Raw genomic sequence first — 27475 nt, forward strand, 5'->3', positions numbered from 1 at the left:
TAAACATGCACTAGTTCTTATCTCATTCATAAGTCTAGGTACCCAGCCAAACCAAGCCTTGTATGTTCTCCAATGTTGCAGTCGTAAGATATTTCTTATGTAAATTAACTTTAAGGGGCAGATTTATCAAGGGTCGAAGTCAATTCGAGGGATTTTTCTAAGTAAATATAATTCGAAATTCTATGTAATTTTTTGGATACTTCGACCATCGAATAGGTACTACAACTTTGACTTCGAATTCGATTCGAAGTAAAAATACTTTGACTATTCGACCATTCAAAAATCGAAGTACTGTGTTTTCGACTTCAATACTTCGCCAAATTAAACCTGCTGAAGTGCTTCTAATGCATTTTTCTAAGTTTTTTGTAGTCGAAGAAAAATTGTTCGATTGATCACTGAAATCGTTCGAACGATTTTACTTCGACCGCAAACCGGTTCGGCAAAAATTCGGCAAAAAAATTAGATTGCGATAATTGAATTCAAAGTATTCAAATTAGATGGTCGAATTTCGAAGTATTTTTTAATTCGAAATCCGACCCTTGATAAATCCATAAACCCATAAAGTAAAATTACGTTTTGGCTTGCGGACACCATTTGAGATAAGAGTTTTGAAAGGGGCATATATTGGGTCACAGGAAACAGCATCTGCAGCATTCACCTTATTGGGGACTGTAATACACTAACAATTCTTGGAGTCCAAACTATTGAAGTCGAAGTTTTTTTAAAGAGAAAGTACTTTGATTATCGAATATTCAAACTATTTTACTTCGAATTGAATTCGAAGTTAATTCGAAGTCATAGTATCCTATTTGATGGTCGAAGTATGCAAAAAATTACTTTGAATTTCGAATTTTTTTACTTCGAAAATTCCCTCGAATTCACTTCGAACCTTGATAAATCTGCCCCTATGTCACTGGACTGCTCTGTTGCACAAGGCAAGATAAGCAAAAATGCAATTTTCCTTTAAAAAAAACATTAGGGTTAACAAGGTACAGTATATAAAATTAAACAGTAAATTGCAACAAGTCAAATGTTTTCTGCCTTATTAAAAACAGACACTTTTAGGCATTTTAGTACTTTGATAAAGACCTATTAGTTCTTTTTCCGAAACGCAATGTTTAATAAAAACGAGCAACTGAAAGGTAATGCGGAAATATCCAGCTCCTACAAATAAAAAAAAAATTGTATGTCAGTAAGTAATGAGTTTTTGGAAATTATTTTGAGACAATATTCCGTTTTTGAGACATCATTGATTAGCTGTAAGGACAACAACAATATTTTCTGATCTATATCTCACGCTTCAGGGATGATTATTGGAAGTGTTTGGTGCATAATAGTCGAGCAAACAGACAGATTGCCTCATTATTGCTAATACTCTGAACACACCAAGTTCTTTACTTATTCCAGGAAAAACTTTCTACTGATTAAAAGAAATCCAATATTATAGAATGGAACAAAACATGAATAACTGATGGATTAACTATGCTTTCATTCCAGGTTTTCTTGATACAGCTAAAGCTACAAAGAGGACAGATGGTGAATTTTAGTTATTTTAGGATCTAATGTACCTGTTGCCAAAAAAACTGGAGATTTCAAATCAGGGGTTATCATATAATAAATAGGGAAACTTAAAGAACCTTAGCAGAGACAATTGTTCAGGGACTCCAACACAATAAATAGGAAAATACATACAGTATATGAATTTCAACAAATATACACAGCCTCAATTACAATAATATGTATTTGTAACACTTTTATTCTCCTATTAAAAAGTGGCATCCAAAAGGCTCTCTAGCACCAAGATGATTCAAATATTTTAGTTTGTAGTTCATTAAGGAGCTCATGCTCGGCTGAAGGGGAATGTAGAGAGAGAATATATGAAATGTTAGGGGAGAAGCCGACCCCTGAAAGGAGGTAACTATGGTAAGAAGTAAGCATTATGGGTATTTATGCCCAAATATCTTGCTCAGGGTCTTCACTCCAGTTGCCATTACATGTTTGGGTTGTTGAGGCTCTGGTTGTACTGGACGTTTCTGCAGGATCCACTCCTAAATTATTCAGTTCTGTTTGTATATGGCCTTCATGACTATTTCATTTTGACTGCAATATTTCACAATATCTTGTCATCATTTGCCAATTTTTACATCTCCCTCTTTTATTTGCATATTTAATTTAGAGTGGTATATATGGGTCATATGAACTGTATTGGCCATTTATTAGGCAACTTAAAAGTGTTTTTACTGTGCTAAGTTAAATATGAATTTATTGTTTGCTTGTGAGATGAATTTTGAAATATCAGTTATATGCAAAATAGATTTACTTGTTTATTGGATCAATTTTTTAATAGGCTTGCCAGGCATTTTTAATAGAAGAATAACAGTGTTTGTTTTTCTTCCAGCTGTCAACAAATAGGAGCGCCAGTGGTTTATAGGAGGCTGCACCCCACCCCAGGTCCTACCTGACTTACCTACTTTGTATATGTACCATGTTACAGGTGATGTTTCAATTTCTAAGTAATAAAGGCTGAAGCTGAGCAGGCAATTTCCTGACAAGTCACTGTTTGAAATGTTGGAAGAAATAACAAAAAACATAGCTAAAACATTTAATGATTAAAATATTTACTCATGTTGACCAAGGGAATATAGTTCATATAGGGGGTTGTGGAATCAAAACCATGATTAGAATAAGGTATTCAATACACAGCAGTTTCTCAATCACAGATAAGAGGCTCAGGGCTGCATAATAAAGCTACAGGATCTATTTACACATGTTACTGTAGACAAACCCGGGACATTTCTAGTACAGGTATAGGATCCCTTATCCGGAAACCTGATATCTCCCATAGGCTCCATTTTATCCAATAATCCAAATTTTCTTAAAATGATTTCCTTTTTCTCTGTAATAATAAAACAGTATATTGTTCTTGATCCCAACTAAGATATAATTAATCCTTATTGTAAGCAAAACCAGCCTATTGGGTTTGTTTAATGTTTAAATGAATTTCTAGTAGACTTAAGGCATGAAGACCCAAATTACGGAAAGATCCGTTATACGGAAATCCCCAGGTCCCGAGCATTCTGGATAACAGGTTCCATTCCTGTAGTGAGAATTTTAAATTTCATATTGATTCTGTTCTGCACTATTATTAATAACAATAAATAAGTGAACAAAGGAGAACTAAAATGTATCTTGTTGATATGTGGCCTGTAATTAAGTGGACAAGGAACAGAATTTCCAGAATAGAACAGATCTACTAAGATAATGTAGGGATCATTTACATATGCCTGAGAGGAAAGTCCTAGAGTACTAAAGGTCACAAAGTATGCAACTCAATTCTCATTTACCCAGTCTGGGGCACACCTTTGCTTTGCACCTGAGAACAGTGTTGGTGAGTGCAAGGCATTTATGTCCTTACATAGCCCTGTGATTGCTGACAATCCCTAACTTGTGCAAGTTAGGGGTAGGTAGGTCCATCTGAAAAAGTTTTATTTAAAAAAAAACTATTCTGAAAGAGCTTCATTTTTACAAAAAAAAATGTTTTAATGGCTTGGGCTGCTCAAGGTGAAAATGCCCTTTAACTGAATCGAAAGCTTGTCATTAATACAATGCCAAGTTTTTTTTCCTGCAAGCTTTTAAGTTGCCAGGGTTCCTATATGAAATAATTAAAATTTAAATTTCATAATTCTGCCCCACGGTGATGAGTCCTTTAATGTAGTGTTCCAGAGGTCTAGGTACTAAAATGGGTTTAAAAAAATTACATATTACACAACTTACTGATGGGTTTAGTTTTCCCCAGTTCTTCTCGACATGTAGCACAGCCTCTTGAATTAATGAAAAAAGATTAAGCAGAACATTCTCCAGGTCATAGATTCCATACATCTCTCTGGTGTGTCTCTCTATTGAAAGAATATACTCCTCCCAGTGTGTATCTATTTCCACCACACTAGCCAGGCAAGCTCGCATTGTAGATCCACAATATCCAGCACATGGCTTGGTCTCCAAGACTCCTTGGCAATGGGAGCAATACCACATTTTCAGCAGTGTCCTTCCACAGTCTTTGCTAATTTTCAGGTAATCGGTAGTGTTTATTACTTCAATTCCAAGGTTCAATGCTTGCAGGAAGGCCTTGGAAGCCTGCAAAGATTTTGATACTTGTGTCATAATAGTTTTAGGGTACCGGCCAAAGGCGTTGGTGTCACTCCTTGCAAGACGAAGACACTCAATATTTTCCACTGTTTCATGAACTCCTGGGTTTAGGTATTGGCTGTACAATACAGGGAACAGGCTATCAAAAAACTCATTTACCATGTCATTTACATTAATATCAGAGCCCAGCAGGTACAATGAGATGTCTGTGAAAAGCTCACCAACAAATTTCATGGCCTTTGAGGAGATGTTCTGATAATGATTCTTGAACATTGTGTTTGTGTAATTTCTTGCATGCCGAATTACCATTTCAAAAGCTTCTGCAAAATAAAGAAAAAAATACAAAGGAATGTACATTTTAGTGTCTATTACTTTCTTTATCAACCTAGCACCCATAACAACATTCTTGAGTAATGCAATAGGAAGCAGAATTTTCCATTAAACCCTGTGATCCCACAAAGCTACTAACATTCTCTTTCTTATTGTTTCTGTCCCACATACTGCTTTTTAAGCCTACACACTAAACATGAACACCTTTTATGCTTTATAAATATGCTTTCAAATGTGCAAGATGTATTTCATACCCCAGAAATGTCAAGCGTTCGCTTCTGGGCGCTATTGGTTCTAATTATAATTTATAATATTTAAATACGCTTACATTTTGTCTAACAGAAGTTTTCTGCAACTTCTTTGGCAATATCTTTGAAGTTCCCAGCTACCCATGGTGCCCATGATTTAGATACAATTTATGAGAAGAAATAAATGACAATAGCACAGCAACAGATGCTCGGTTTACTGTATAATAAGAATATTAGGAATCTGGAGCATATGAATCCCCATCTGTACAGCAGCTGAACAGCCACAGGTCACCCTTTTATACTGTGGAAGACATTTCTGTTTGTGTGTGAAATATTATGCATAAATAAGTTACATAAATTATGAATGGAATTTTATTGTAGGATAATTAGACATCCAGAAGGTTAGACTAGAAAAAAAGGAATATTTATTTTTGCATTTTTGCTTAAAGTTTGTTTGGACTATATCTGCTATATATAATAGAAATATAAACAATGCAGTAATATGTGAAGTGGGAAGTAGGACATGTACTGGGGAAGAAAATGTGGAAATCAAAGAAGCATGTAATGGAGAGCAAAGGGGAGGAATGGGCAAGGGAAAATAAGGCTGTGGTCCCCAAGTGGAAGGAGGACACAGGCAGGGTGGAATGATATGCAAGGGAAACAAGTTGGAAACATGCTAGGGAAGAAAATGCACAAGAGAGTGGACAGATGTCCATCATTAAAAAGGAGGATCTGTGCAGAAACGAGTGTAAGGGAGGTAAATATTCTAGTGCACATGTAAAGAAATGAGTGATGTGTAAGTAGACGGATGCCATGAAAATAACTGACATTAGGTGCCACAGCCTTCATGCTGCAAACTCTCTTTGAAGTCTCGTAGAGGTAGTCGCAAAAGAGACTGCAATTTTGTAGCATTGTACCAAACTTGTACTTGCTGTACAAATTGAAGCTGGTGTAAATACAATTCACATGAATATCCTATGCTGTATTGCCGGTGTATCTGACATAAATACATGTTGAATGTCCTCCACTCAACTGTTCCAGGGGCAGCTGGGAAATTGACAAAACGGCTAGCCCCATGTCAGATTTCGAAATCGAATATAAAAAAAATCTGTTTGCTCTTTTGAGAAATGGATTTCAGTGCAGAATTCTGCTGGAGTAACACTATTATTATGCGTTTTAAAAAAAACATGTTTTCTGATGACACTTTAAAGGACAAGGAAAGTCTAAAATAGAATAAGGCTAGAAATGCTGTATTTTGTATACAAACATAAACATGAACTTACTACACCACAAGCCTAATCAAACAAATAATTTATGCTTTCAAAGTTGGCTACAGGGGGTCACCATCTTGTAACTTTGTTAAACATCTTTGCCTGACCCTGACCCTGCACATGCTCAGTGTGGTTTGGGCTGCTTAGGGATCGTCATAAACAAAGCTGCTTGAGTTCTGCATGGCTGGGAAGTAAGGTGGGGGCTCCCCCTGCTGTTCATAAGTATGATTGTTTCCCTGCTAAGCACCTAGGGACCATCTGACAATTCCTATCCACAGCAGTAAATGAAGAGAGAATTTCACTGCATACAGTCAGGTTTCTTATAAAAACGGTACACATTTTTTAATTAAAGTATATTGGACATAGGTTTCTTTTTCATTTAAGAAAGTAAAAATGGGATTTTATTTTTTTGCCTTTCCTTGTCCTTTAAACCGTTGTACCTTCCTGCCAATAAAGAGGCATTTCTGCAGTATCTTCTGAGAATAATTCTGCTATTTCACTTAAATATTATTGCTCTGAAGTGCTCAGGCGAATGTCAGACTGTGAATGAGGGTTTACCTTTCCTAAAGGTATTTCTCTTCATTCAGCATTTCTTACAAAATGATGTTTTTTTTATTACAATTGTTATGTACAAAAATAATATAAATATGAAATATCTCATTGGTAGACTGAGCAATTAAAAATGTATTTTGGCTGGTCTATTGCATATATATAGCAGTTACTAAATAGTATAAGGATGGACAGTGTCATTATGAATATTGAAATCGGGGGAATAAGAAATGTATGTTGTTTTTGGTTATGATTGTTGTAGGGGTCTATGTTTTACTTTGCGTTTGTGTGAAATATAGGCTCACTAAGTGAGACATATCTAATCAGTACAGCAGTCAGGAGTCCAGAAAAATTAAAAAAGAAAAAATCTGTGCGATAGATTATGTTGCAGGAAACCCCTATGATTGGGGCGATCGGGGGAGAAAAACTAAATTAATGACAAAAGTTAACTGCTTAACACTAAATTAAGCAATCTAGAATATCTAGTGACACAATTATTCCCACTTTTTGTCTTTTTTGTTATATTTTATTCCGCTAACACCAAGGCAAACTGTGTGTGTGTATATACAGTATATACTGTATATATATGGATATTTTTGAGTTTTCTGATTAACACCGGTCCTAGAGTTTGTCACCACGCACATTAGAGTAAGTATCCATAGCTACATGAGTATTGCTAATGACTGTAAAGGACTTAGAGCAAAGCTTTAAGATGACACTTTAAGGGGCCGATTCACTATGGGTCGAATATCGAGGGTTAATTAACCCTCGATATTCGACTAGGAATTAAAATCCTTCGAATTCGAATATTAAAGTCGAAGGATTTAGCGCAGATAGTTCGATCGAACGATCGAAGGATAATGCCTTCGATCGAACGATAAAATCATTCGAACGATTCGAAGGATTTTAATCCAACGATCGAAGGAATATCCTTTGATCAAAAAAAGTTAGCCAAGCCTATGGGGACCTTCCCCATAGGCTAACATTGACTTCGGTAGCTTTTAGATGGCGAACTAGGGGGTCGAAGTTTTTTTAAAGAGACAGTACTTCGACTATCGAATGGTCGAATAGTCGAACGATTTTTACTTCGAATAGTTCGATTCAAAGTCGTAGTCGAAGGTCGAAGTAGCCCATTCGATGGTCGAAGTAGCCCAAAAAAACCTTCGAAATTCAACGTTTTTTACCTTCGTATCCTTCACTCTAAGTTAGTGAATCGGCCCCTAAATATAAAATGCAAAGGTCATGTTTATTTTAAAATCATAAAGACTTTCTAATGTAAACTGAGCAGTTAAAGCAAATGGGGTACTCAGAATAATAGTGTTCATGTATAGCAAATAATTAGCAGATATCTTCCTGAGCATTGTTCCAAGCCACTTTAAATTACATCAAAGCAATCATAAAAGTTCATTGATTATTTTAATCATTTAACCTTCTCATTTTGCACTGTGAATAAAATGCACAAATGGACCAAAGATGAGGGAACCGCGCTTTTATATTTTGATTCTACTGATTCTACTGTGCGTCCTGACTCCATGGAGTCTACATTCTTGGTTTAATTGCACACAAATTAAGGGCTCTTACTGACGAGCGTTTTTACCTGCGCTCCCCTGCGTTCCTTTTTTCTGCGTTCAGCCGCAGGGGAGCGCAGGAATAGACGCATTACATTTTTTCCAATGGGGCTGTACTCACGCAGGCGCGTGTAGGCGCCGAACGCAGGTTGAGATGCAACATGCTGCATTTTTCCTGGGTTCGGCGCCTACACGCGCCTCTGTGAGTACAGCTCCATTGGAAAAAACGTAATGCATCTATTCCTGCGCTCCCCTGCGGCTGAACGCAGAAAAACGGAACGCAGGGGAGCGTAGGTAAAAACGCTCGTCAGTAAGAGCCCTAAAGCAGCTACGGTATTTAAAATATTGCTAACAGACCAAGAGAGCATCCTGTTCCATGTATATTGCACACCTCTTTTCCACAAAGACACATACCTTTCTATTGTCTTAAGATACTATATATATATATATATATATATATATATATATATATATATATATATATATATATATATATATATATATATATATATATATATATATATATATACTATGCTGCAAAGCAACACCACTCCAAGTATTTCAAAGAAAAAGCTCCTTATCTCATATGGCAGAACAAATTGAAAATATATGGCACAGATATGGGATCTGTTATCCAGAACCCTGTTATCCAGAACCCTGTTATCCAGAAAGCTCCGAAAACTTGCGAGGGGACATGATTACACTTTACAAGTACATTAGAGGACATTATAGACAAATAGCAGGGAACCTTTTTACCCATAAAGAGGATCACCGTACCAGAGGCCACCCCTTTAGACTAGAAGAAAAGAACTTTCATTTGAAGCAACGTAGAGGGTTCTTCACAGTCAGGACAGTGAGGTTGTGGAATGCACTGCCGGGTGATCTTGTGATGCTGATTCAGTTAATGCCTTTAAGAATGGCTTGGATGATTTTTTGGACAGACATAATATCAAAGGCTATTGTGATACTAAACTCTATAGTTAGTATAGGTATGGGTATATAGAATTTAATTAAAAGTAGGGAGGGGTGTGTGTATGGATGCTGGGTTTTCATTTGGAGGGGTTGAACTTGATGGACTTTGTCTTTTTTCAACCCAATTTAACTATGTAACTATGTAACTATGTAACTCTCTCCCATAGACTACATTTTCTCCAAATAATCAAATTTTTTAAAAGTGATTTCTTTTTTCTCTGTAATAATTAAAAAGCACCTTGTACTTGATCCCAACCAAGATATAATTAATCCTTATTGGCGGCTAAACCAGCCTATTGGGTTTATTTAATATTTAAATTATTTTCTAATAGATTTAAGGCATAAAGATCCAAATTAAGGAAAGATCCATTATCCGAAATACCCCATGTCCAGAGAATTCTGGATAACATGTCCCATACCTGTACAGGTATAGGATCCCTAATCCGGAAACCCGATATCCAGAAAGCTCCGAATTATGGTCTCCCATAGACTCCATTTTATACAAATAATCCAAATTTTTAAAAATGATTTCCTTTTTCTCTGTAATAATAAAACAGTAGCTTGTACTTGATCCCAACTAAGATATAATTAATCCTTATTGGAAGCAAACCAGCCTATTGGGTTAATTTAATGTTTAAATGAGTTTCTAGTAGACTTAAGGCATGAAGACCCAAATTACAGAAAGATCCATTATCCGGAAAACCCCAGGTCCCGAGCATTCTGGATAAGAGGTCCCATACCTGTATTTGATAAAGGCTTAACAATGATTATTTGAACACTTGTTGTAAGGTCATACTGGCATGCAATTTTTTTTTGTTTTTTATGACAATAAAGAAGTATTGATACATTTCTGAATGTAGAATGGAGGAGTAATATTGATATTCAGTATTGTTCACCCTTAAATATCACTATACGGGCAAGTATGTGTCAGGGGGCCTATCTGCTCCCAGTGGGAGTAGTCAGGACCAAGGAGGAAGCTTAAGGGTTTAAATTCCAAGATCTACAAATAGATTCAGGCAAAATCGTAATCAAAGTCCAGGCAAAAGTCCAAAAGGCAGGCAGAATAGTCGAGGTTCAGGCAAGGTTCTACAGTCCAGGAAACAATATAACAAGAATTATCAAACACCCAGGAATGTTCCAAACAAAACCTACAATCGGGCATCGAACCGGCATCAATGCCGTCCTTTTATTGTGAATTTCGCCCCAGGCGCGTGACGTCATCACGCCAACATCATGGCATTGGCCCAAGTGATTCATGGGCGCCGCCATCTTGGATGCAACGCCCCTGGAAATGGGAGCGCCAACAAATAGCATTCACTCAAATTGTGTACTTAAATACCAAGTTGGTATTTAAGTACACAGTTTGATTGCATGCAATTAGGATGCAGTTAAAGACAAAATCAACCTACCAATCTGAATTACATTACAAGTAACACTCCTTGATCTTGCTAAGCTTGTGCAGGTGCTATAGCACTCCTGTGGAGAAGCTTGGAGTGTGTAGTGCTACATTCAGAATTCTAATAGGAAACCTTAAATGGGTACGCTTGGAGGATGGACTATTTGCTTTAGTACAAGACTGCTGGTATTCAGACATATCAATGAAATTAATTACTGAGCATTATTGTAACAGGACTTGGGCTGGGATCTAGCAGTCTAACATGATGTATTTTACAAGTAAATCTTTGTCATTCAGTATTTCAGCAGTGACATAAAGTTTATTGGATTAACAGAAAATATGCAATATGCATCATAACAAAATTAGACAGATGCATAAATGTGGGCACCCCAACAGAGATATTACATCAATACTTAGTTGAGCCTTTTGCAAATGTAACAGCCTCTAGACACCTCCTATAGCCTTTGATGAGTGTCTGGATTCTGGCTGGAGGTATTTTTGACCATTCGTCCATTTTAAAATCTTTCTGGTTCAGTTAAAGTTGATGGCTTCTGAGCATAGACAGTCTGCTTCAAATCATCCCATAGATTTTCGATGATATTCAAGTTGGGGGACTGTGACGACCATTCCAGAATATTGTACTTCTCCCTCTGCATAAATGCCTTTGTAGATTTCCAAGTGTGTTTAGGATAATTGTCTTGTTGGAATATCAAACCCCTGTGTTACTTCAACTTTGTGACTGATGCTTGAACATTATCCTGAAGAATTTGTTGATATTGGGTTGAATTCATCCCACCATCGAATTTAACAAGGGCCCAGTCCCTGAACTAGCCCCACGGCCCCACAGCCCCACAGCATGATGGAACCTCCACCAAATTTGACAGTAGGTAGCAGGTGTTTGGAATGCGGTGTTCTTCTTCCGCCATCCAAATCGCTTTAAATAACTAAATTTTTGTCTCATCAGTCCAAAGCACTTTGTTCCTAAATGACTGTGGCTTGTCTAAATGAACTTTTGCATACAACAAGAGACTCTGTTTGTGGTGTGAGTGCAGAAAGGGCTTCTTTCTCATAACCTTGCCATACAGATGTTCTTTGTGCAAATTGCACTGAATTGTAGAACGATGTACAGATACATCATCTGCAGCAAGATATTCTTGCAGGTCTTTAGAGGTGATCTTTGGGTTGTCTGTAACCATTCTAACAATCCTCCGCATATGCTGCTCCTGTATTTATCTTGGCCTGCCAGACTTGGGTTTTATAGCAACTGTGCCTGTGGCCTTCCATTTCCTGATTATATTCCTTACAGTTAAAACTTACAGTTTAAACCTCTGAGATTGCTTTTAGTAGCCTTCCCATAAACAATCTTTGTTCTCAAGTCTTTTGAGAGTTGCGTTGAAGATCCCATGCTGTCACTCTTCAGAGGAGAGTCAAACAGCAACTGGCCACCTCAAGTTCAAGGTTTAACAAGTTTATCCAACCAATTTGGTGTTGCCAGTAATCATTATTGAGCAGTAACATGCATTCAAATTAGCAAAATGACCCACATTTTTGCACAGCCAATTTTTCGCATTTCATTTCATTTCATACAACTGAATACTGCTTCACTAAAATCTTTGTTCATACAACACCCCAGTAGTCAGATGTTCCTGGGAAATAAAAGACATACCACTGTTATCTTTTTTGTTGAAAGTGGAATAAATTATTATGCAGGCTGAGAGGGGTTCCCAAACTTTTTCACATGACTGTATGTGGCATATTTGGTTATTGTTTACTGATGCAGCCAAAGGCCTCACAAAAGCTTTGTTGTGGCATTTTTTTAGGCATTAATGACAAAATGTAATATGAAAAATTCAGCAAGGCATGTCATACATTCTGGGAATGGAGAGTAAATGTACATGTGCCACAATGCCTGCCTTTCTCTCTCCAGTCATGTTCAGAGATGTATCACAGTTGAGTGGCTCCACTGATCCCCAATAATAAAGAAGCCCCAGATTTTCCTGGTTGTTTTTCAACAGTTTCTCATTATGGCTTTTCTATAGACAATATACACAGGATCTTACAACACTAGCACTACAAATTAAACTGCCTCATTTTGTCACAACAAGCTGCCAAATGCAGGTAGGTTCACCCAAAGGTTGTTTAAAAAAAAAAAAAAGAAAACAAGAGAAGAGACCAGGCTATAAAAATGGCAAAAATATTGTCAACGGATATTCTTAATTTTTTTCACCAGCAATTTCACTGAAGAGATAAGCCCCAGTGTATGATAGATAGCTGACCAAAAAAAACCACACCTTGGTTTGAAAGCTTGTTTAATTTGATCTCCTTGCTTCCCACTGCCTCTCTCCCTCATTACTTTAGATCAGCAAACCAAGCATTTCCTCCAAGGAACCCACGTTGCAGCTAATAAATATAAATTATCCCCAAATATACTGAACAGCTTGTAATGTGTTTACAAAAGTGATTTATTGTGCATTTCTGCTGTAGTAACAGGTTGAGATTTATGTTTTGGCTTTTCTTACTGAAGCAACATTATGAGCCGTATTTCAGCCATCAGACTCTGAGGATTGTGCCACAAGTGGAGACTGATTTTCAGAATAAAAATACCCAAAATAATTGTTATGCAAACAGCTAACTGCAGGTACATTATTAGAAATTGTGATGGTGATAGGGTTCATTTACAAAAGCAGAACACAACAGACAGTATACAAAGTGAAAAATAGGCTGCCATCACCCCTTTTTTCAGGGTGATGAGATATGCCGGCAGCTGATTTTATTACCGGACAGTACTGCTCTTTACCTACCTTTTCGTATTTTAGAACTCTATGGGCAAATTTACTAACCTCCAAAAATTTGCCAGTGACGGCTTCGCCCATTTCGCAACACTTCGCCAGGCGTAGATTCGCCAGGACAACGCTAATTCACTAAAATCCGAAGTTGCGTCCAGGCCACCGAATGCTGGCGAAGTTGCGCTAGCAATAATTTGGCAAGCAGAGTGAAGTTGCGCTAGCTTTGGCTAATTTGCATGTAATTAACACCAGTAGCATCCCCGAAGTATCCATCATAGTTAACAATTCCACTATCACCCCCTCTCCCCAGGCCCGGTGCCTTGGGGTTTTCCTAGATTCTGCCCTGTCATTCACTCCTCATATCCAGTCACTTATTAAATCATGTCACTTCCACCAAAGGAACATCCAAAATACGATCATTTATCACCCAAGACGCTGCCAAAATTCTTATTCACTCTCTCATCATATCATGTCTAGACTACTGTAACTCTCTTTTAATTGGCCTTCCCCTCCAGAGACTGTCACCTCTCCAGTCCATAATGAACACTGCTGCGAGGCTCATACGCCTCAGCAACCGCTCCTCCTCTGCCTCACCATTCTGTCAATCCCTGCACTGGCTTCCGTTACCTTTCAGAATCAAATTCAAATTAATGACACTGACTTTCAAAGCACTTCACAACTCTGCTCCACCCTACATCTCTGAACTCATCTCTATATACTCACCCACTCGCTTACTACGCTCCTCTACTGACCTGCTACTCAACTCTTCTCTCATTACCTCCTCACATGCTCGCATTCAAGACTTTGGAAGGGCTGCACCCCTCCTCTGGAACGCTCTCCCACGATCTGTCCGACTTTCTCCCAACCTTTCTGCTTTCAAAAAATCTCTGAAAACGCACTTCTTTCGAGAAGCCTACCCTCACTCTGCTTAACTACCAAACGCAACACCACATACACCACCACATTTCTCACCCATTTACTTCGATTTTGCACACTCCCACACCTTGTGTATTACTCCCTTCCCTTTAGACTGTATGCCTATGCATAGGGCCTTCCTCACCTCTTTGTACCTGTATTGATTGTGATGTTTGTTACTCCATATATTCTATATATGTAATTCATGTGATGTAGTTGTATAATCACATTTACTTTACAGTGCTACGCAATATGTTGGCGCTATATAAACACGTTAATAATAATAATGTAGTAGGAAGTTAAAGTTGAATGGACGTATATGTTGCAGCAAATACATTACACAAGCCCAGGGAAACTTAATTAAATACAATAGAGTTGTTATAATGCCCTACACATGAGCCCAGTGTATAGTTTATGTGACATATGTTAGGAAATGTAGGGAGGAAGCCGGTTACCCCCAAAAAAATGTACGCTCTTTTGCAGCCTATCACCCTGAAAAAAGGAAAAGATGCCAGCGTTTTTTTTTTTCAACTATTTTTTTGAGGAACTCCTATCTACTCTATTGCACTTCGCCTGGTCTGAGGTGGCAAAGGCAAGTCTGGCGCAAGAGGTAATGTTCAGTAAAATCCACATCTTAGTGAATTTGCGTAGTTACGTTCATTTGCCAGAGTGCAAATTTGTCTGGCGTTAGGGAGCGAAGTACCCCTAGAGTCTATCTCCTTCACTAGCAAATTCACGACAGCGACCGTTAGTAAATCAGCGAAGTACCGAAATGACGAATTTCGCCATCGTTAGTCACTTTGCCCTATAGTAAATTTGCCCCTATGCCTCTAATAAATGCAATATGCATGTAGGCCTTGCAATAATGGACTTTGATGTTTATGAGTCCTTTGCTGTGTGGATCTATCTGTTGAACGATATTATCTCTGTGGGTATAAGTGTAAAGGGTGAAGAATTACCGTATATACTCGAGTATAAGCCGACCCGAGTATAAGCCGAGGTACCTAATTTTACCTACGAAAACTGGGAAAACTTATTGACTCTAGTATAAGCCTAGACACAACTACAGCCCTTTCTCCCAGCAGCGCACATTCTGCCAAAGCGACCCCCCCAGCGATCAACCGGACTTCTTTGCAAAGCTGATGGTGACAGAGAATTGCCAAACGGATTACTGTGTGCATTGTCCCACTGTCCCACTACCATGTGTAGAGGGTGCTGTTTGATATTGCCATCACTGTTAATCTTTCGTATAACCAACAGAGGGCGCTGTGTGATATTGCAGTCACTGTTATTCTTTCATATAACTAACAGAGGGCGCTGTGTGATATTGCAGTCACTGTTATTCTTTCATATAACTAACAGAGGGTGCTGTGTGATATTGCAGTCACTGTTAATCTTTCATATAACCAACAGAGGGCACTGTGTGATATTGCAGTCACTGTTATTCTTCCATATAACCAACAGAGGGCGCTGTGTGATATTGCAGTCACTGTTATTCTTACATATAACCAACAGATGGCGCTGTGTGATATTGCAGTCACTGTTAATCTTTCATATAACCAACAGAGGGCACTGTGTGATATTGCAGTCACTGTTATTCTTCCATATAACCAACAGAGGGCGCTGTGTGATATTGCAGTCACTGTTATTATTTAATATAACCAACAGAGGGCGCTGTGTGATATAGCAGTCACTGTTAATCTTTCATATAACCAACAGAGGGCGCACTGTTATTCTTTCATACAACCAACAGATGGCGCTGTGTGATATTGCAGTCACTGTTATTCTTTCATATAACCAACAGATGGCGCTGTGTGATATTGCAGTCACTGTTATTCTTTCATATAACCAACAGAGGGCGCACTGTTATTCTTTCATATAACCAACAGAGGGCATTGTGGGATATTGCAGTCTCTCCCCAAGTGAACTGTTGGTATAGGAATGATAAAAAGTGACTGCAATCTCAGCTACTCAGGTCGGGTACCGCTGACCTGAGTATAAGCCGAGGTAGACTTTTTCAGCACATTTTGGATGCTGAAAAACTCGGCTTATACTCGGGTATATACGGTAGGTGTATTGTGCAAGTCCTGTTAATATAATAAAACTACTAACATTTCTGAAACACAGTTACTGGGATATCCTATGCCAAGATACATAGCCCATTGTGCTTCTGAAGCAGCAACAGAATAAACTGCACTGATTCTATTTGGGGGCCCAGCCAAAATGTCAGTCTCCTGAATAAATGCGCATTGAAACACTTTTACATCCTGTGAGTGCAGATCTTATTAGCAAAGTTGGAACATATATACAGTACTTATTGACTTTGTTCTACTACACGCAAGCGCCACCGTTCAGTGATATCAGCACTGATCCTATTTGTTACAAATGTGAAACAGCAAATACCTACAGACAACCAAGTAAATTCGCATTTATCCTCACTGGATTGGGTACAATTGTGAAAAAATTAGACCCCAAACCAACATCTGTGCTCCAACAATGATTGTGTATCCATGCAGGTGTATAGACTGGAAAGCACACTAAGTGATATTTGTTTGGATTTGTCAGTGCCATATACTGACATCCATTAAAGCACAGATCCCTTTCAGAAACTGGAAAACATAAAGTCAATTGACATTTTCAAAACTAGCTGGAACATTGGAATAGGGACTGCTTTTACAATTTCACTGGTGTAGCATGCAGTGTTTTTGTAAAGCTAGTTCTGTTACTTTGATGCACTGCTAAATGCTTATCTAGGGGCTTGACACATTTAATTGACAGCATTATACCTGACCTGTTCCTAATGCTTGGTCTGTCCTGATGTTTTCTGTAGGGATTTGCCTATATCATATGTATTGATCTAGCCAAAATTAAATTTGGACTGCGTAACATGGGCACTGCCCCACTTACATAGTTACATAGTTACATAGTTAAATTGGGTTGAAAAAAGACAAAGTCCATCAAGTTCAACCCCTCCAAATGAAAACCCAGCATCCATACATACACCCCTCCCTACTTTTAATTAAAATTCTATATACCCATACCTATACTAACTATAGAGTTTAGTATCACAATAGCCTTTAATATTATGTCTGTCCAAAAAATCATCCAAGCCATTCTTAAAGGCATTAACTGAATCAGCATCACAACATCACCCGGCAGTGCATTCCACAACCTCACTGTCCTGACTGTGAAGAACCCTCTACGTTGCTTCAAATGAAAGTTCTTTTCTTCTAGTCTAAAGGGGAGGCCTCTGGTAGGGTGATCCACTTTATGGGTAAAAAGGTCCCCTGCCATTTGTCTATAATGTCCTCTAATGTACTTGTAAAGTGTAATCATGTCCCCTCGCAAGCGCCTTTTTTCCAGAGAAAACAACCCCAACCTTGACAGTCTACCCTCATAATTTAAGTCTTCCGTCCCTCTAACCAATTTAGTTGCACGTCTCTGCACTCTCTCCAGCTCATTTATATCCCTCTTAAGGACTGGAGTCCAAAACTGAACTGCATACTCCAGATGAGGCCTTACCAGGGACCTATAAAGAGGCATAATTATGTTTTCATCCCTTGAGTTAATGCCCTTTTTTATGCAAGACAGAACTTTATTTGCTTTAGTAGCCACAGAATGACACTGCCCAGAATTAGACAACGTGTTATCTACAAAGACCCCTAGATCCTTTTCATTTAAGGAAACTCCCAACACATTGTCATTTAGTGTATAACTTGCATTTATATTATTTTTGCCAAAGTGCATAACCTTGCATTTATCAACATTGAACCTCATTTTCCAGTTTGCTGCCCAGTTTTCCAGTTTAGACAGATCACTTTGCAAAGTGGCAGCATCCTGCATGGAACCTATAGTTCTGCACAATTTAGTATCATCTGCAAAAATAGAAACAGTACTTTCAATGCCCACCTCCAGGTCATTAATAAACAAGTTGAAAAGCAAGGGACCTAGTACAGAGCCCTGCGGTACTCCACTAACAACACTGGTCCAATTAGAAAATGTTCCATTTACCACCACTCTTTGTAGTCTATCTTTTAGCCAGTTCTCTATCCAGGTACAAATACTATGTTCCAGGCCAACATTCCTTAATTTAACCAGTAACCTTTTGTGTGGCACTGTATCAAATGCTTTAGCAAAGTCTAAGTAAATCACATCCACTGCCATCCCAGAATCGAGGTCTCTACTTACATTCTCGTAAAAAGAAATTAAGTTAGTCTGGCATGATCTATTACGCATAAAACCATGCTGGCACAAACTCATAGTATTATGATTTGCTATGAAGTCCAGTATCTTATCCTTTATTAACCCTTCGAAAAGCTTTCCTAATACTGACGTCAGACTAACTGGCCTATAGTTTTGAGGCTGAAAACGGGATCCTTTTTTGAATAGAGGCACCACATTAGCAATTCGCCAGTCTCTCGGCACTATGCCAGATCTCAATGAATCCTGAAAAATTAAGTAAAGAGGTTTGGCAATCACAGAGCTAAGCTCGCTAATTACCCTGGGATGAATACCATCTGGCCCTGGACCTTTGTTAATCTTAACATGTTCAAGTTTCTTTTGAATTTCTTCATGTGTGAACCATGCATCATTAGTTGTATTACTAGAATTGGGAGTGTTAAGAAGGAAACCTTCACTTACTGGTTCTTCATTTGTGTAGACAGATGAAAAATACGAGTTCAGAATCTGCGCTTTTATTTTGTTTTCATCAACCAGCTGACCCCCCTCTGATAGTAAGGGTCCCACCCCTTCCTGCTTCATTTTTTTACTATTGACATATTTAAAAAATAATTTTGGATTTTTTTTACTGCTTGCTGCAATATCCTTTTCTATAGCAATTTTAGCTTGCCTTATAGCTTCTTTGCATGATTTATTGGCCTCCTTGTACCTTATAAATGTTTCGGCTGTACCAGCTAACTTGAAAGCCTTAAAAGCACGTCTTTTCTTACCCACCTCAACACCAACGCTTCTATTGAACCAATAGGTGATACGGTCATAAATGAACCACTTTAGTCACTACGTATGCAGAAATATAGTATCAACTACAAGCATAGGATCCCTTTTCCAGAAACCCCTTATCTAGAAAGCTCCTAATTACAGGAATGTCATTAGCCATAGTCTTGCATTTTAAGAAAATAATTCTAACTTTTATTTTAACGATTTCCTTTCTCTCTGTAATAATAAAGCATTATATTGTACTTGATTGTAACTAAGATGCATGTATCTATATTGGTGGCAAAGAAATCCTATATACAGTAGTTAATGCATGGAGATCAAAATTATGGGAAATTCCCCTATCCAGAAAACCCCAGATCCCAAGAATTCTGAATAATAGATCCTGTATAGAAACCTTGTAATATTAAAAAATTACTTCAACACTCACAAAGAGATATTACTGGGTTTAGCCTCTTAGAGGGTAACGGTGCCCAAAAACACTGTTGGTTCCCATAAGTTTACATCTCACATGGGCCTGGGAGTATATATCCTAAGAACAGTACTGCTATGGAAATCATCCGACAGAAAAGCACTGTGACATCTCACAGAGCAGTGATCCCCAACCAGTGGCTCATGAGTAACAAGTTACTCACTTACTGTCAAGACCAACCAGGACTTGACCCTTGTATTTGCAGTTTCTGGACTTGCACTTACCTTGTGAGCCACTGGAAGCTGGGTTAGGGCTGGTCCTGATCTGATTATCTATATATCCCTGACTATATATATATATATATATATATATATATATATATATATCAATTTCTCTGTGATAATAACAAGTGGAGGTTGGGTAGAAGTGAACGCTGTGTATTCATGGATATATGGAGAGGGAACCAAAGGTCAGAATGCAAAGAAACTTGAATGTGAAATGAATATAAGATCATGTATTGTGTGATATATAGTTAACTGCTAATAGATATTGTGTGAATAATAATGCGAGAACTTGTCTTTGTTTGCTTTTCAACCTTGAATTCTGCTTAATGCATTGGGTTACTTAATAAGTGGAAAGCACTGACGCAGGTGGGGCACTATAATAATGTCGTATCATGAATGTCAGGTTCTTCAATGTCGCTATGAGCATTGATGTATATGTTCTTAAATGTAAAGCAGGTTGCAAATATAATGTAGACATTGGAGAAAGATGCTTGTCGTCATACTACCTGCACATGTAAAAAATACATCCCTTGTTGTCTGTATTTTAGAGCTCAAGAACATGCTGTGTTTTTGTTGAGGCCTATGAAATTTGAAAATGGAGTGGTGAGTTAGATGCCCAATACAGTCATCTCTGTATGAGCGACAGATAAGCTCCACTTCTATAAATGGGCAACCCGACAGACACCTAGGGGCACATTTACTTAGCTCGAGTGAAGGATTAGAAGGAAAAAAACGTAGAATTTCAAAATGTTTTTTTTGGCTACTTCGACCTTCGACTACAACTTTGACCTTGAATCGAACGCTTCGAACTAAAAATCGTTCGACTATTCGGCCATTCGATAGTCTAAGTACTGTCTCTTTAAAAAAAACTTCGACCTCCTACTTCGCCACCTAAAACCTACCGAGCACCAATGTTAGCCTATGGGAAGCTCCCCATAGGCTTTCTAGCCACTTTCTGATCGAAGGAAAATCGTTCAAACGATGGATTAAAATCCTTCGAATCGTTCGATTCGAAGGATTTAATCTGTTGATCGAACGATTATTCCTTCGATCATTCGATCTAACGAATAGCTCTAAATCCTTCGACTTCGATATTCGAAGTCGAAGGATTTAACTTCGAGGGTCGAATATCGAGGGTTAATTAACCCTCGATATTCGACCATTAGTAAATGTGCCCCCTAGTACCACTTAAAACTCGCACTCCTCTAATTTAATGGCACAGGTTCCTATCCAGGTTGGTGCTGAGATTAGGAAGAATATAGCAGTTACTACTGATATCAACAAACATAAAAGCCTGGCATTATTTTTCGTGCAGTATTAATATGATTCTAGATCACAGTATTTTTACCAGTGCTGCCCATTGTGGCTTTAGTTTAGTAAAAATGTTTTGACTGGCCCATTACTCATAGCAAATGATTATTTACAAAGCTACTTCTATTGGTGTATAATGGTGCCAAATATCTTCAGTCATGCCAGTCATTTGTTGTCAGTAAGTAACTAGTCTCTTTGCATGTCATTGTAGGCTTGCATACCTTATTGTACAAGCTGAATGATTCAGGTGACCCTTAAGCATACAGGAGAGTTTATGACTTTCCAGTATGCAGTAATTATATATTTTTTTGGTACTATTATAGGGGTGGTGCACCTTTAAATTAACTTTTAGGGGCAGATTTATCAAAGGTCGAGAAACATTTTCTAATAAAAAAAATGTAAATTTCAAGCTATTTTTTTGTGTACTTCGACATGGTGAAAAAAATTTGAATATCGCATATGGTCCTCTCTTCTGATTCCCCCGGGCTCAAATGGTTTATGGTTTAATTATTTTTTTATTTTTCTTGTTTTCTATTATTTTTGAATACTGCTCTAGTCTACGGTGCTCGGCTCATATCCATCCCTAATGCCTATCTTTACATGCTGCAAGGTATGCACCCACGGGCGTTACTCCATGGAATTTTCTTACACGACTGTGTATGCCTTGTTGTTAGGTCACTTAATCTGTTGTGAAAAGATGAGTCTGCAATGTGATGATATGCAATGCTTTGTTAAAACTTCAAATAAATAAAGAGTTATAAAAATAAAAAAAAATACAACCCCGACCATTCACCATATAAAACCTGCCGATTTGCTGTTTTAGCATATGGGGGACCTCCTAGAACATACTTGGAGTCAATTGGTGGACTTTGAAAAATCAAAGGTTTTTTTGGGGAAAAACTTTGATTTGAATTTGATCAAATGCGCTATAACTTCGATTCGAATACGGACCTATTCGATCAAAAACTGACCTATTCACCTGAAAAAAAGGCAACTTAATTTCAGTTGGTCTTTTTGAATTTCAATTTCGAAGTTTTTCAAATTCTAAATTCAACCCTTGATAAATTAGTAGAATGGCGAATTCTAAGCAACTTCAATTGCTCTTCATTATTCTTTTTTCATAGTTTTTTAATTTTTAGCTTTCAAATGGGGGTCACTGACCCCATATAATAAAAACAAATGCTCTGTAAGGCTACAAATGTATTGTTTTTGCTACTTTATTTTTGCTGACACTGCAAACTGGAGAGCTGCTGAATAAAACACGAAATAACTCAAAAAACACAAATAATAAAAAATGAAAACCAATTGCAAATTGTTTCAAAATATCACTCTCTACATCATGCTAAACATTAACCCCAAACAAATGCTGGGAATCAGAAGGTCTTAAAACCACTGCTTTATTTGGTTTAGTTCTGATAAAATCTGAACAGATTGTAAAAGATCACTGCTGTTGGGCTGTGTTGCGTAGCTTTGTAGTTGTGGCTACGTTCTATAAACCACGTTAATGCAGTACACTCATTCATGTGATTAAAGGGGTTGTTCACCTTTGAGTTAACTTTTAGTATGATGTAGAGAGTGATATTCTGAGTCAATTTGCAATGGGTTTTCATTTTTTAAATATTTTTAAAATATCAAAAACAATGCCTTATAAATAGGTCTATAGATATTCTGGGCAGACTTTAATATACACCATTTAAAAGAGAGAAAGGAAATTTTAGAGTTCAGAATGGAAGCATTTTCTAGAAGCAGAGATTGGCTAGAAACAGTGGATACAAAATTAAGCGAGGGATGGAAAAACTGTAAGGTAACACAAGGCAGGACTTCTTTATGGGTAGGGAAGTAAAAACTAACAGTAGCCTTGATGCAGAGGAAATTTAGCAATAGAAATTCAAACACACATGGGATAGCTATAAAGCAAATTTAATGCCTTAAAAAATAGGGATTTAAGATATATATTTATAGCTATTTTCCGACATGACATTCTTGAAATTTGTAATGAAAGTTTTCTATGGTAATTCAAATTAGCTTCTCGCTATTAAGGTTGGGCTTAGTATATTCGAAGAAGAAACTGGTGCTGCACTGCAATAATTATCATAATGTCAAATAGGTATTGGCAACAATGTTCAGAGTTCTAATTAAAACTTTATTAAGCAATACGTTCTCTCTCTCTCTCTCTCTATAGTAACAGAGAAGTAAAATCAAGGAGACTTGTATCATGGAAACTGTGTAGATGATTTTTATGGTGTTTTGTAGTCACATCATTTATTTTAATAAAAGCAAACCAAATCCCCCAGTGTCTCATTAGCTTCAGGCAGGAAAGGCTTTGCCTGGTTTCTGATATTTTCTTTTGACCTTCGGCAACTCACCATATCTCTTTGGCTTCTGGAACAAAATATTTTAGTGTCATGGAAAATATTCTGTTAAAGTTCTTCATACAGTCATGGGATCCCTTATCTGGTAAATTGTGATCCAGAAAGTTCCAAATTACAGGAACTTCATCTCCCATACAATCCATTTTAAGCAAATTATATTTCTACATGATCTTGACAGGTTATGGCTTAAGTATTCTTGGATTCTAATTTTAGCAGTTTCAGAGCATAACAAATCTTGAAAAATCGTAGGGTTTTTTTCCTCTAAAAATTCGGGTTTTTTCCCTTTAAAACTCAACACTTAAGTAGTGGTGTTTTAAATACTAATAACTGTTTTAAATACTAACTTTTTTTTTGTTTTAATTTATATACAGTGTAAAAAAAATGCTGTAGGGTTGTGGCCAGAATTGGCAAATTAGAATCAGGTCTACAGAGAAGACTGATAACATTTTAGAGACACGGAACATCTAAACAAAGTTGGTAGAAGCTTTCATTGGTTTAGGGGTGTCGTAATGAATTACAGCTGCCCAATTACTGGCTTAGGTGAATCAAATCGGTAGTCCCTTGTTCTGTTATTGTGTGTGACATTGGTAGGCATGATACTGCATCAGGTTGCCTTTTCACTAGCCCTCCCAGAGTCTCAGACTTGCATCCACTCTGTTCCTTCTCAGTATACACCCAACATCTCCTACAGCAAAAGCCCATTCCAGGATCCACTTCTAAAGTAGTTGCATTATCCATTATCAAGCTGCACTCATTAACCATCCCTTTCTCTTCTGACCTTCATCTGTTCCCCTTACCTCTCAGCCCAGCTAGACTCCATCTTCATCCTGGCTCTTTGGGAATCCCTGACAGTTTAATTCATTTCCTACACATTTAAAGACAAGATAAAGACTTTTTTCACTTGTTCATATCAAGGGTTTAGATGCATAACCCCCCCCCTACAATCAAGATTTAAAAACACTCTATACTAATTCAGGATTGTCCCTTCATGCCATAAAGAGGGTGAGGAGTCAGCCATCCAGTTTAGAAACCTCTACTTGAGATCATAATTTAATTATTTTGTGTGTTAGCCTTATAGGATTACGCAACTTTACCATTTGAAAAATATTATTATCCTTAACATATAGTATATATGTAACTGTATATATGTCTGACTTTCAATTTTTAAAAGTCCTGCCTCAATGATTCTTCAGTGCACACAAACAGTCTACTCCACATAGACTAAAGCCTCTCTCCCTATCAAATTCATAAAACAAATAGCCACTTGCCCATTCTGAAGTCAAATGATTTCATTTGAAAGCTAAGTCTGGGCGAAGAGAGACATGAAAGGGGGTGACTGTACCAATTCTTTTTTCAAAATGCATGAAATCAAGTGGAGATAAAAAAGTAAAAATTCTGGAAAGAGGGATTCTCAAATAACTGATTTCCTACTGTGTTTGCCTCAGAGGTATAGAAAACTGCAAGAGAACGCAGATGTAATGTGATGCTCGCAGTGGGCTCTGTAATCTAATTGTTCCCCCAGCACATTATCTTGACATTTAGAAATATTGTTTTTGAAAGCTATTATAACACATTCAAAGTTCCTGCCTATTTACGATGAATAAAATCCGCAGGGCTTCAAAGGAAACAATGACTCATAATTACTTTTCTGCTAAACTTCTTGTTCTTCCTTTGTATTTCTTCCAGTTAATGGTAAAATTAATCCAATCCGCACAGCTGCAGAGATTTATCTCCTGAGCATCATGTTGTGTATCCATACAATTAATACGAATGAATACCCATAATGAACAGTTGTCTGTACAATTTTTTACATGTCAGTCTATTGTTTTGTGTGTTGGAATACATTCAAAAACTTTTCTTGGCTTGAGATACACAAATGAGGTTTACGATTTGTAGTTTTAAAGGGACAGTAACCCTGATTCAATAATATCAAATGACTTTAAAGATGTTTCTTGCTAGAAGGAATTTGCAATTCATTTTTTTTTTTTGAATGCGGAAGAAGATACTTATTCTTGCACTTCTTATTCTTTTGGGGAAACTTAATAAAAGTGGCAGAATAAAAATGTGGATTTCACAATGTAATATTCTTTATTAAACTGTTTTTTAAATTGTGCACTGGTAATTTTTCTTGTGCACTTTAAAGAAGTGCTTGAAGGTGTTGTAATTGTTTGGAGCAAACTTTTTTTCAGTAAGAAAATTTATTACATTCACTGCACACTGGCACAAACTATAACATTCACAAACCTTCTTCCACTGTTCAGGTCGCTAGTTTACAGGTTTGCAAAACCAATATTAAATTCACATAAAGGAAAATTTGTTTGCACAAAGGCATAGCTGCTAATATTTTTTCCGTTACTGACTTTTATTACCCCATTTTTCTTTTAACTGTAAAGTGCAATAGAGGACTTAACAGGAACTGTTTCGACTTAGCTACCAGTTTCAAAGCTTTATAAACAGTATAACAACATCTGTAATCTTCACTGCATAATTTAAACATTTTAGAAATATTTTTTGAGTAAGCAATTAACCAAGGTCTGTCTTGTGTAGTCTCAAGGAGCTCCTAGTCAACTCACTGAGCAATTGTAAACTGCTAGTTGAAGAAGGCAAAAAATAATATTTGAGGCCTCTTCAATTTGCCTCGGAGGGGGAAAAATTCCTTCCTGACTCCAAGATGGCAGTCCCTGGATCAACTTGGACTATGAGCTATCTTCCATAAGCCTCATTTCTTCTAATCAGAATCGGTGCCCATGTGTCAGCTAGAAGCTTATTATATGATCCCCTTATATATTTATACATAGTTATCATATCACCCCTCAAGTGCCTCTTCTCTAGCATGAACAACTCCAATTTAGCCAGTCTTTCCTCATAGCTAATATTTTCTATACCTTTTATCAGCTTAGTTGCCCTTCTCTGGGCCCTCTCTAATTTAATAATGTCCTGTTTGAGACCAAACCTGTAAGGCACATCAATTAAATTGTTATACTGTATATGGCACAATATAAGGCAGTATAGTACAGTATGCTATACATGATGAGCTTCATGGCATTCGATAAAGTCCTCCACTGAACTGAGGACTCCAAACTAGAGTCCTGCGTAGGTCCATTTTTTGGGACCCGTACCGACCCATACCCACAATCTGCAATCCGCAACCCGGACCCGCAACCCGCATTCTTACCCGCAACCCGCATTCTTACCCGCTTGGACCCGCAACCCGACCCGCAACCCGACCATCAAGAATCAGGAAGTGCTGTCGTAAACCGAAAGTGAGATCATTGGAAGTAGACGTGATCAGAAAAAAAGTAGTAAATCAGGAAGTGCTGTCATTGTAAACTGGAAGTGGCGTCATCGGAAGTAGATGTGACCAGAAAAAATTTGTAAATATCGCTATTGACTAGACGTGCGGCCCGACACGCGACCCGCAAACCTGCAGAACCACGACCCGCGTCTACACCCACACGCCAGAACTTCTACCCGCAGGGTACCGCAGGTTTTTGCGGGTAACCCCCGGGTACCCTACCCGCTGCAGGACTGTACTCCAAACAACAAAATACCTTTGCACTTTATTTTTTTATTGTAACATTCTGTAAAGAAAGGATTTTGATGAGAAAGTTCAGTAAGAGTTCTCTGGTTTGTTTTGCTGTGGGGAAGAAAAAACATTTTGCTATGAAGCTTCTGAGTGCCAGAAGATTTGCCCTGCAGAAAACTCACACTAAGAGGGTAATTCATTAAAGTCGAATGCAAAAAACTTAAATATGTCAAAATTCAAATTTTTAGTGGAAAAAAAACCTAGAATTTTTCGAGATTTATTATACCACGAGGATGCCAAAACTCAGAATCTGAAAATACTCCATCTTCAACCTGTTGAGGTCCTGTAGAAGTCAATGGCAGAGGTCCAATTTGAAATTTGAAGATATGGTCTGCGCTGGGTTTCGTATGTTAATCCGAACATTTCGGACTTTTCT

General features: G+C 37.6%; 1 protein-coding gene across 1 annotated transcript in view; it reads right to left on the minus strand.

Annotated features, from left to right (window-relative positions):
* Nucleotides 1-27475, minus strand: part of LOC108700176 (glypican-3) — a 226633-nt gene that overhangs the window by 133434 nt on the left and 65724 nt on the right. The window contains exon 3 of the mRNA XM_018233119.2: nt 3775-4466. Within this exon, the coding sequence (XP_018088608.1) occupies nt 3775-4466 (692 nt within the window). The remainder of the gene's footprint in view (nt 1-3774; nt 4467-27475) is intronic.

Source organism: Xenopus laevis, chromosome 8S (assembly GCF_017654675.1).
Source record: "Xenopus laevis strain J_2021 chromosome 8S, Xenopus_laevis_v10.1, whole genome shotgun sequence".
Classification (NCBI taxonomy): Eukaryota; Metazoa; Chordata; class Amphibia; order Anura; family Pipidae; genus Xenopus; species Xenopus laevis.